General features: G+C 48.5%; 1 protein-coding gene across 4 annotated transcripts in view; it reads right to left on the reverse strand.

Annotated features, from left to right (window-relative positions):
- LOC149984307 (F-actin-uncapping protein LRRC16A-like) overlaps positions 1 to 12,500 on the reverse strand; it is a 198,660-nt gene that overhangs the window by 120,826 nt on the left and 65,334 nt on the right. For all 4 annotated transcript variants that reach the window (XM_090219905.1, XM_090219918.1, XM_090219902.1 and 1 more), the window contains exon 3: positions 9,989 to 10,039. In XM_090219905.1, the coding sequence (XP_090076031.1) occupies positions 9,989 to 10,039 (51 nt within the window). The remainder of the gene's footprint in view (positions 1 to 9,988; positions 10,040 to 12,500) is intronic.

Raw genomic sequence — 12,500 nt, forward strand, 5'->3', positions numbered from 1 at the left:
ACAACAATACCCAACAATACACAACAATACCCAACAATACACAACAATACACAACAATACACAACAATACACAACAATACACACAAATCTGAAAAGTAAAAGAATGGAATTTAGAAATATAGAAATATTGGGACGAGCGAAGAGGGAGTCTGGTGTATAAATCTGAATATGTGATGGGATATATAGACATAATGAACAGTATGTGGATAGAATATGTATATAGTATATATATATATGGGATATATAGACATAATGAACAGTATGTGGATAGAATATATAGTATATCTGTAGAATATGTGATGAGATGAATAGACATTATGGACAGTATATTGATATAATATATAGTATATCTGTAGAGCATGTGATGAGATGAATAGACATTATGGACAGTATATTGATATAATATATAGTATATCTGTAGTATATGTGATGAGATGAATAGACATAATGGACAGTATATTGATATAATATATAGTATATCTGTAGAATGTGTGGATAGAATCGTATATGTGGAGCAATAGTTGAATAGGATGGCCTTGACTAATAATACAGTATATACATATGAAATGGGTATAACACACACACACACACACACACACACACACACACACGCACACACACACACGCACACACACACGCACGCGCTCACATGCGCACACAGCCAGGAACCAGGCAGCATGGCCAGACTGATCCAGGCAGGTAGACAGACAGTGCTCCTGAGGCTTGGCAGTAGTTGTAGACAGAGAGAGGAGAGAGGCTCTGTCTGTCTGACCCTCAGTCTGACTGACAAATTTCAACCAGCTGGTTCTTCCTGTGTCATAGTTACTGTATTCCAGAAGGCCTACCAGCCAGTTGGTTCTTCCTGTGTCATAGTTACTGTATTCCAGAAGGCCTACCAGCCAGCAGGTCCCTCCTGTGTCATAGTTACTGTATCCCAGAAGGCCTACCAGCCAGCTAGTTCTTCCTGTGTCATAGTTACTGTATTCCAGAAGGACTACCAGCCAGCTGGTTCTTCCTGTGTCATAGTTACTGTATTCCAGAAGGCCAACCAGCAGAGTCAGTCCCTGTAGCCTACCTGAAAATCCTTATTTTAGCCTTCCTCAAATGTCTTTTCGAAGTCTTTATTCAGACTTGCTGAATATCCAAGACAAAAAGGTACACATCTACGATATAAAGCTGTGAAGTGTGAATGTAAAAACCACCTATAAATCCCTTGTTCTCAGTCACGTTCACTCCTCTCCCTCACAGAGTCTACAAACACTGACAAACATGTCCACTGAGGTGTATCGAGGCCCGTCCCACTAGAGAATGTCCCACTAGAGAATGTCCCACTAGAGAATGTCCCACTAGAGAATGTCCCCACTAGAGAATGTCCCACTAGAGAATGTCCCCACTAGAGAATGTCCCACTAGAGAATGTCCCACTAGAGAATGTCCCACTAGAGAATGTCCCACTAGAGAATGTCCCACTAGAGAATGTCCCACTAGCAGTGTTGGATTAGATATAGTGAGGAAGAGGAAATGAGTGAAGAATGAAAGAGATCAGTCCATGTCTGAGCCAGCCAATAGCTGCAGCCTGCTGAGAGGTGCTGTCAGAAAGCAGAGGCGTGACTAATTGTATAATCCAGTCACTCGTTTATTATCCATCTGTCTCTCTGATATCTGTCCTGACAGTATTCTGTTTCTCTGATATCTGTCCTGACAGTAGTCTGTCTCTCTGATATCTGTCCTGACAGTATTCGGTCTCTCTGATATCTGTCCTGACAGTAGTCGGTCTCTCTGATATCTGTCCTGACAGTAGTCTGTCTCTCTGATATCTGTCCTGACAGTATTCTGTCTCTCTGATATCTGTCCTGACAGTAGTCTGTCTCTCTGATATCTGTCCTGACAGTAGTCTGTCTCTCTGATATCTGTCCTGACAGTAGTCGGTCTCTCTGATATCTGTCCTGACAGTAGTCGGTCTCTCTGATATCTGTCCTGACAGTATTCTGTCTCTCTGATATCTGTCCTGACAGTAGTCTGTCTCTCTGATATCTGTCCTGACAGTAGTCTGTCTCTCTGATATCTGTCCTGACAGTAGTCTGTCTCTCTGATATCTGTCCTGACAGTAGTCGGTCTCTCTGATATCTGTCCTGACAGTAGTCTGTCTCTCTGATATCTGTCCTGACAGTATTCTGTCTCTCTGATATCTGTCCTGACAGTAGTCTGTCTCTCTGATATCTGTCCTGACAGTAGTCTGTCTCTCTGATATCTGTCCTGACAGTAGTCGGTCTCTCTGATATCTGTCCTGACAGTAGTCGGTCTCTCTGATATCTGTCCTGACAGTATTCTGTCTCTCTGATATCTGTCCTGACAGTAGTCTGTCTCTCTGATATCTGTCCTGACAGTAGTCTGTCTCTCTGATATCTGTCCTGACAGTAGTCTGTCTCTCTGATATCTGTCCTGACAGTAGTCTGTCTCTCTGATATCTGTCCTGACAGTAGTCGGTCTCTCTGATATCTGTCCTGACAGTATTCTGTCTCTCTGATATCTGTCCTGACAGTAGTCTGTCTCTCTGATATCTGTCCTGACAGTATAACTCCAGTTAGAGGTAGATCTGAGATAATGGATAACGCCAGTTAGAGGTAGATCTGAGATAATGGATAACTCCAGTTAGAGGTAGATCTGAGATAATGGATAACGCCAGTTAGAGGTAGATCTGAGATAATGGATAACTCCAGTTAGAGGTAGATCTGAGATAATGGGATAACTCCGGTTAGAGGTAGATCTGAGATAATGGATAACTCCAGTTAGAGGTAGATCTGAGATAATGGATAACTCCAGTTAGAGGTAGATCTGAGATAATGGGATAACTCCGGTTAGAGGTAGATCTGAGATAATGGATAACTCCAGTTAGAGGTAGATCTGAGATAATGGATAACTCCAGTTAGAGATAGATCTGAGATAATGGATAACTCCAGTTAGAGGTAGATCTGAGATAATGGGATAACTCCAGTTAAGACTGCATGCTCAGCCCAGCAGAGATTACAGAGATGACGCAAGACCTGCTGCCAAACTGCAACCTTAACTGCATATCATCACGTCAAATACACAAAGTCAATCAGTGTCGTGTTGACAGTAATGATGCATCTGAATGGTGCAGGGCTGTAGTAAAACCCTGCCATGACCACTGTTAAAGTTACACCCTCAGGGTGGGTTGGATGATAGACTTCACATACAGAGCGTGTGTGTGTGTGTGCGTGCGTGCGTGCGTGTGTGCTTGTGTGTGCAGGCATGCATGTGCGTGTGTGCGTGTCTGAGTGCGTGCGTGCGGGTGGGTGTGTGGTTTTGTGTGTGTGTGTGCGTGCGTGCGTGTGTGTGCATATGTGCTTGGGTGTGTGTGTGTGTGTGCGTGCGTGTGTGTGCATATGTGCTTGTGTGTGTGTGTGTGTGTGTGCGTGCGTGCGTGCATGTGTGTGTAGACAGAGCTCAGAGCTCAGGGATTAAACCAAGGACACAGCACCAGACCTAACATAACCTTACCTAAACACACAGGCCTGGCTGCTGCTGCAGGCTGTTGTCCACAGAGACACACTGGTTCTAAACCAACATCAACTGAGTCTTACGGGAGAGGAAAACTAAGTAGAAAGAGAGAAGGAAAATAACAGAGGTAGAGGGAAAATACAGAGAGAGAGGAGAGGAGAGGAGAGGAGAGGAGAGGAGAGGAGAGGAGAGGAGAGGAGAGGAGAGGAGAGGAGAGGAGAGGACAGGAGAGGAGAGGAGAGGAGAGGAGAGGGGAGAGGAGAGGAGAGAGACTTACTCCTACAATCCCTCCCAGCTCTCCTCTATCTAACGGGAAGCCCCAGAAGGTGGAAACCAGATCCGACTGATCAGAGGAAACCAGACCAGACTAATCAGAGGAAACCAGACCAGACTGTTCAGAGGAAACCAGACCAGACTGTTCAGAGGAAACCAGACCAGACTGTTCAGAGGAAACCAGACCAGACTGTTCAGAGGAAACCAGACCAGACTGTTCAGAGGAAACCAGACCAGACTGTTCAGAGGAAACCAGACCAGACTGATCAGAGGAGACCAGACCAGACTGATCAGAGGAAACCAGACCAGACTGTTCAGAGGAAACCAGACCAGACTGATCAGAGGAAACCAGACCAGACTGTTCAGAGAACACCAGACCAGACTGATCAGAGGAAACCAGACCAGACTGTTCAGAGAACACCAGACCAGACTGATCAGAGGAAACCAGACCAGACTTATCAGAGGAAACCAGACCAGACTGTTCAGAGGAAACCAGACCAGACTGATCAGAGGAAACCAGACCAGACTGATCAGAGGAAACCAGACCAGACTGATCAGAGGAAACCAGACCAGACTGTTCAGAGGAGACAAGACCAGACTGTTCAGAGGAAACCAGACCAGACTGTTCAGAGGAGACAAGACCAGACTGTTCAGAGGAGACAAGACCAGACTGTTCAGAGGAAACCAGACCAGACTGATCAGAGGAAACCAGACCAGACTGTTCAGAGGAAACCAGACCAGACTGTTCAGAGGAAACCAGACCAGACTGATCAGAGGAAACCAGACCAGACTGTTCAGAGGAAACTAGACAGGACGAGGGTGATAGAAAGCCAGACGATGGGTCAGATCAATTCCACCATTTTCATAAACAGGCTGAAGCCTGCCTGGAGCGCAGCACGCTATCAAAACAACCACAGCCTGAGAGGCCCCAGCAGAGATACCTCTGATGGAGAGAGAGAGAGAGAGGCTAGGAGGGGAGTAAGAGAGAGAGAGGGTAGGAGGGGAGAAAGAGAGAGAGATAGAGGGTAGGAGGGGAGAAAGGGAGAGAGAGGGTAGGAGGGGAGAAAGAGAAAGAGAAAGAAAGAGAGAGGGTAGGAGGGGAGAAAGAGAGAGAAAGAGAGAGGGTAGGAGGGGAGAAAGTGAGAGAAAGAGAGAGAGAGGGTAGGAGGGGAGAAAGAGAGAGAGAGAGGGTAGGAGGGGAGAAAGATAGAGCGAGGGTAGGGGGGAGAAAGAGAGAGGGTAGGGGGAGAAAGAGAAGGAAAGAAAGAGGGTAGGAGGGGAGAAAGTGAGAGAAAGAGAGAGAGAGGGTAGGAGGGGAGAAAGAGAGAGAGAGAGGGTAGGAGGGGAGAAAGATAGAGCGAGGGTAGGGGGGAGAAAGAGAGAGGGTAGGAGGGGAGAAAGAGAGAGAAAGAGAGAGGGTAGGAGGGGAGAAAGTGAGAGAAAGAGAGAGAGAGGGTAGGAGGGGAGAAAGAGAGAGAGAGAGGGTAGGAGGGGAGAAAGATAGAGCGAGGGTAGGGGGAGAAAGAGAGAGGGTAGGGGGGAGAAAGAGAAGGAAAGAAAGAGGGTAGGAGGGGAGAAAGAGAGAGGGTAGGAAGGGAGAAAGAGAGAAAGAGGGTAGGAGAGGAGAAAGAGAGAAAGAGGATAGGAGTGTAGAAAGAGAGAGAGTCCCCTGAACTCTTACAGAGAGAGGGTAGGAGGGGAGGAACAGATTTTACGCTGGCCTGAGAGACGGCTACTAATCTATAGCTGAAGAATCTCCTCTCCTACTGCTAAAATGCATCCTCTGCAGGCCGTGAAAGTCAGACAGACTGATAAGAGTATCCTGTACATTTCTCTGTCCAGGCCATGATAGACAGACTGATAAGAGTATCCTGTACATTCCTCTGTCCAGGCCGTGATAGTCAGACACACTGATGAGAGGATCCAGGACATCCTCAGTCTGGATTCAATGAACATCGTTCTGTGGACTAACTTCAGAACTTCTGGCTGTAGTTCCTGTATTTATTGAAGGATAACAAAGTAATGAGGATTCAATGTAAGAATCTGTTCAGTGGACAATCGACAACTCCAGGGTGGGTTGGTAAATACACTGCTGTCTTATCACCCAGTGACCTGGGATCCAGTGGAGGTGATCCTCTAAGGTCCAGTAGAGGTGATCCTCTAGGCTCCAGTGGAGGTGATCCACTAGGTGATCCTCTAGGGCCCAGTGGAGGTGATCCTCTAGGGTCCAGTGGAGGTGATCCTCTAGGGCCCAGAGGAGGTGATCCTCTAGGGTCCAGTGGAGGTGATCCTCTAGGATCCAGTGGAGGTGATCCTCTAGGGTCCAGTGGAGGTGATCCTCTAGGGTCCAGTGGAGGTGATCCTCTAGGGTCCAGTGGAGGTGATCCTCTAGGGTCCAGTGGAGGTGATCCTCTAGGATCCAGTGGAGGTGATCCTCTAGGGTCCAGTGGAGGTGATCCTCTAGGACCCAGTGGAGGTGATCCTCTAGGACCCAGTGGAGGTGATCCTCTAGGTGATCCTCTAGGGTCCAGTGGAGGTGATCCTCTAGGATCCAGTGGAGGTGATCCTCTAGGGTCCAGTGGAGGTGATCCTCTAGGGCCCAGTGGAGGTGATCCTCTAGGGTCCCGTGGAGGTGATCCTCTAGGGTCCAGTGGAGGTGGTCCTCTAGGGTCCCGTGGAGGTGGTCCTCTAGGGTCCAGTGGAGGTGATCCTCTAGGATCCAGTGGAGGTGATCCTCTAGGACCCAGAGGAGGTGATCCTCTAGGATCCAGTGGAGGTGATCCTCTAGGGTCCAGTGGAGGTGATCCTCTAGGGTCCAGTGGAGGTGATCCTCTAGGGTCCAGTGGAGGTGATCCTCTAGGGCCCAGAGGAGGTGATCCTCTAGGGTCCAGTGGAGGTGATCCTCTAGGGCCCAGAGGAGGTGATCCTCTAGGGTCCAGTGGAGGTGATCCTCTAGGACCCAGTGGAGGTGATCCTCTAGGGTCCAGTGGAGGTGATCCTCTAGGATCCAGTGGAGGTGATCCTCTAGGATCCAGTGGAGGTGATCCTCTAGGGCCCAGAGGAGGTGATCCTCTAGGATCCAGTGGAGGTGATCCTCTAGGACCCAGTGGAGGATATCCTCTAGGGTCCAGTGGAGGTGATCCTCTAGGGCCCAGTGGAGGTGATCCTCTAGGACCCAGTGGAGGTGATCCTCTAGGACCCAGTGGAGGTGATCCTCTAGGTGATCCTCTAGGGTCCAGTGGAGGTGATCCTCTAGGATCCAGTGGAGGTGATCCTCTAGGGTCCAGTGGAGGTGATCCTCTAGGGCCCAGTGGAGGTGATCCTCTAGGGTCCCGTGGAGGTGATCCTCTAGGGTCCAGTGGAGGTGGTCCTCTAGGGTCCCGTGGAGGTGGTCCTCTAGGGTCCAGTGGAGGTGATCCTCTAGGATCCAGTGGAGGTGATCCTCTAGGGTCCAGTGGAGGTGGTCCTCTAGGGTCCAGTGGAGATGATCCTCTAGGATCCAGTTGAGGTGATCCCTGAGAGTAATCCGTCTCAGCGCCACTGCTTAGGACCACATGTAGGGGTTCCAGAGATCATCAGGGGTCACTAGGACCACATGTAGGGGTTCCAGAGATCATCAGGGGTCACTAAGACCACATGTAGGGGTTCCAGAGATCATTAGGGGTCACTAAGACCACATGTAGGGGTTCCAGAGATCATCAGGGGTCACTAGGACCACATGTAGGGGTTCCAGAGATCATCAGGGGTGAACTAAGACCACATGTAGGGGTTCCAGAGATCATCAGGGGTCACTAGGACCACATGTAGGGGTTCCAGAGATCATTAGGGGTCACTAAGACCACATGTAGGGGTTCCAGAGATCATCAGGGGTCACTAGGACCACATGTAGGGGTTCCAGAGATCATCAGGGGTCACTAGGACCAAATGTAGGGGTTCCAGAGATCATCAGGGGTCACTAAGACCACATGTAGGGGTTCCATAGATCATCAGGGGTCACTAGGACCAAATGTAGGGGTTCCAGAGATCATCAGGGGTCACTAAGACCACATGTAGGGGTTCCAGAGATCATCAGGGGTCACTAGGACCAAATGTAGGGGTTCCAGAGATCATCAGGGGTCACTAAGACCACATGTAGGGGTTCCAGATATAATCAGGGGTCACTAGGGGTAAGCAGGCTTTCCTCGGGGTCAAGTTCCATTGACATCTCTAATCTACTAACAACGCCAGGGGGAGAGAGGAGAGGAGAGGAGAGGAGAGGAGAGGAGAGTAACACTAACAGTCTACAGGGAAAATGTTGGTGTTTCAGAACAGGGGACACTGTAAGCCGATATAGACACACAGCTGACAGACCGTCTGATAACTGTGGTACATCTGTACTGTATTACTGTGTTGCACTGTGATGTGGCCAAATAAAAACAAGGGTCAGTGAACTGTGACTAAGGGCCAGTGGACTGTGACTAAGGGCCAGTGGACTGTGACTAAGGGCCAGTGGACTGTGACTAAGGGCCAGTGGACTGTGACCAAGGGCCAGTGGACTGTGACCAAGGGCCAGTGGACTGTGACTAAGGGCCAGTGGACTGTGACTAAGGGCCAGTGGACTGTGACTAAGGGCCAGTGGACTGTGACCAAGGGCCAGTGGACTTTGACCAAGGGCCAGTGGACTGTGACTAAGGGCCAGTGGACTGTGACCAAGGGCCAGTGGACTGTGACCAAGGGCCAGTGGACTGTGACCAAGGGCCAGTGGACTGTGACTAAGGGCCAGTGGACTGTGACTAAGGGCCAGTGGACTGTGACTAAGGGCCAGTGGACTCCACCATCAGAACTTCCACCATCAGAACCACCACCATCAGAACCACCACCATCAGAACCTCCACCATCAGAACCACCACCATCAGAACCACCACCATCAGAACCACCACCATCAGAACCACCAAACACTCAAATCAACTTGAAAAAGTATTTAAAAAATATTGAAATTGGAAGCTGTTCTTGTACAGCCTGTGTGCCAGCCAGAGTAGTTACCTAGGTAACCTAGAAGAGACAGGTCTATGAGCTGTAGCTGTCTGGCCAGAGTAGTTTCCTAGTGGACCTAGAAGAGACAGGTCTATGAGCTGTAGCTGGCTGGCCAGAGTAGTTACCTAGGTTACCTAGAAGAGACAGGCCTATGAGCTGTAGCTGGCTGGCCAGAGTAGTTACCTAGGTTACCTAGAAGAGACATGCCTATGAGCTGTAGCTGGCTGGCCAGAGTAGTTTCCTAGGTTACCTATGAGCTATAGCTGGCTGGCCAGAGTAGTTTCCTAGTTGACCTAGAAGAGACAGGCCTATGAGCTGTAGCTGGCTGGCCAGAGTAGTTACCTAGGTAACCTAGAAGAGACAGGCCTATGAGCTGTAGCTGGCTGGCCAGAGTAGTATCCTAGGTTACCTAGAAGAGACAGGCCTATGAGCTGTAGCTGGCTGGCCAGAGTAGTTTCCTAGTTGACCTAGAAGAGACAGGCCTATGAGCTGTAGCTGGCTGGCCAGAGTAGTTACCTAGGTTACCTAGAAGAGACAGGCCTATGAGCTGTAGCTGGCTGGCCAGAGTAGTTACCTAGGTTACCTAGAAGAGACAGGCCTATGAGCTGTAGCTGGCTGGCCAGAGTAGTTTCCTAGGTTACCTATGAGCTGTAGCTGGCTGGCCAGAGTAGTTACCTAGGTTACCTAGAAGAGACAGGCCTATGAGCTGTAGCTGGCTGGCCAGAGTAGTTTCCTAGGTTACCTAGAAGAGACAGGCCTATGAGCTGTAGCTGGCTGGCCAGAGTAGTTACCTAGGTTACCTAGAAGAGACAGGCCTATGAGCTGTAGCTGGCTGGCCAGAGTAGTATCCTAGGTTACCTAGAAGAGACAGGCCTATGAGCTGTAGCTGGCTGGCCAGAGTAGTTTCCTAGTTGACCTAGAAGAGACAGACCTATGAGCTGTAGCTGGCTGGCCAGAGTAGTTTCCTAGGTTACCTAGAAGAGACAGGCCTATGAGCTGTAGCTGGCTGGCCAGAGTAGTTACCTAGGTTACCTAGAAGAGACAGACCTATGAGCTGTAGCTGGCTGGCCAGAGAAGTTTCCTAGAAGAGACAGGCCTATGAGCTGTAGCTGGCTGGCCAGAGTAGTTTCCTAGGTTACCTAGAAGAGACAGACCTATGAGCTGTAGCTGGCTGTTCTTACCTTGCTAGGGATGCGTGCAGTCAGAAGGAAGGCCCGGTGAGATGAGAGAGCCTGAGGAAAACAGAGAAAATAAACAAATAAGTTGATCATCACACAGCAACTACAAGGCAGCTGTAGAACATCACACAGCAACTACAAGGCAGCTGTAGAACATCACACAGCAACTACAAGGCAGCTGTAGAACATCGCACAGCAACTACAAGGCAGCTGTAGAACATCACACAGCAACTACAAGGCAGCAGTAGAACATCACACAGCAACTACAAGGCAGCTGTAGAACATCACACAGCAACTACAAAGGCAGCTGTAGATCATCACACAGCAACTACAAGGCAGCTGTAGAACACCACACAGCAACTACAAGGCAGCTGTAGAACATCACACAGCAACTACAAGGCAGCTGTAGAACATCACACAGCAACTACAAGGCAGCAGCAGAACATCACACAGCAACTACAAGGCAGCTGTAGAACATCAAACAGCAACTACAAGGCAGCTGTAGAACATCACACAGCAACTCCAAGGCAGCTGTAGAACATCACACGGCAACTACAAGGCAGCTGTAGAACATCACACAGCAACTACAAGGCAGCTGTAGAACATCACACATCAACTACAAGGCAGCTGTAGAACATCACACAGTAACAACAAGGCAGCTGTAGATCATCACACATCAACTACAAGGCAGCTGTAGAACATCACACAGTAACAACAAGGCAGCTGTAGAACATCACACAGTAACAACAAGGCAGCTGTAGATCATCACACATCAACTACAAGGCAGCTGTAGAACATCACACAGTAACAACAAGGCAGCTGTAGAACATCACACAGCAACTACAAGGCAGCTGTAGAACATCACACAGTAACAACAAGGCAGCTGTAGAACATCACACAGCAACTACAAGGCAGCTGTAGAACATCACACAGCAACTACAAGGCAGCTGTAGAACATCACACATCAACTACAAGGCAGCTGTAGAACATCACACAGCAACTACAAGGCAGCTGTAGAACATCACACATCAACTACAAGGCAGCTGTAGAACATCACACATCAACTACAAGGCAGCTGTAGAACATCACACATCAACTACAAGGCAGCTGTAGAACATCACACAGTAACAACAAGGCAGCTGTAGAACATCACACAGCAACTACAAGGCAGCTGTAGAACATCACACAGTAACAACAAGGCAGCTGTAGAACATCACACAGCAACTACAAGGCAGCTGTAGAACATCACACAGCAACTACAAGGCAGCTGTAGAACATCACACATCAACTACAAGGCAGCTGTAGAACATCACACAGCAACTACAAGACAGCTGTAGAACATCACACATCAACTACAAGGCAGCTGTAGAACATCACACATCAACTACAAGGCAGCTGTAGAACATCACACATCAACTACAAGGCAGCTGTAGAACATCACACAGCAACTACATGGCAGCTGTAGAACATCACACAGCAACTACAAGGCAGCTGTAGAACATCACACATCAACTACAAGGCAGCTGTAGAACATCACACATCAACTACAAGGCAGCTGTAGAACATCACACAGCAACTACATGGCAGCAACAAGTACCAAAAGGTGATCATGATGAAAATACCTTTCTGAACACGTGTGACAGGTTGAGAAGAAAAACACTAACAGACAAGCACATTCCTGACTTGACATTCAGCTGAGTTTGTCTGATAGAACAGAACAGAAACAGGGAAGGAAGGGGGGAAACCCCCAGGGAGGAAAAGGAGGAAGATATGGGGGAACACACCAGTCACCAGCGGAGTCAGAAGGAAAAGTTTCCCACTGTGTCATGTTTAAAAACAAGGCTTGGGCAAGATGGCCTCCTTCCAGCAGAAGAGGACAGTGACGGATATTTGTTTTGGCTGAGGGACATTTAGAGTGACCCCACAGGGCCTGAGAACAGGGGAAAGCGAATGGGGGAAGAGAGAGAATGAGAGAGCCAAAGTGAGAGAAGAGAGAGACAGATAGAGGAATGGACTCATCTTGCTGGGTCTCCTCTCCCCCTGACCTGACTAGATTCAGAGAGACAACCTCTGTGTGCTGTGGCCTCACCTCATCGCTCTCTCTCTCTCCTCTCTTTCTCTCTCTCTCTTTTAAAGAGCACCAATTACTCATGGTTTTGTGTACAATTCTTTAAAAATAGGAAAAATACCAGATTATTCTCTAACTCTCAGGAAGAATCCTTACAAACAAATCTATGTTTCTAAACCAAACCAGGCCATTACAACACATCACCATGTGTTCCAAATGGAACCCTATTCCCTATATAGTGGACTACTGTGTTCCAAATGGAACCCTATTCCCTATTATAGTGGACTACTGTGTTGAAATGGAACCCTATTCCCTATATAGTGGACTACTGTGTTCCAAATGGAACCCTATTCCCTGTATAGTGGACTACTGTGTTCCAAATGGAACCCTATTCCCTATATAGTGGACTACTGAGTTGAAATGGAACCCTATTCCCTATATAGTGGA

The sequence above is a fragment of the Oncorhynchus mykiss genome, chromosome 3 (genome assembly GCF_057628025.1).
Source record: "Oncorhynchus mykiss isolate SJ-2025 chromosome 3, ASM5762802v1, whole genome shotgun sequence".
In the NCBI taxonomy this organism is placed as follows: Eukaryota; Metazoa; Chordata; class Actinopteri; order Salmoniformes; family Salmonidae; genus Oncorhynchus; species Oncorhynchus mykiss.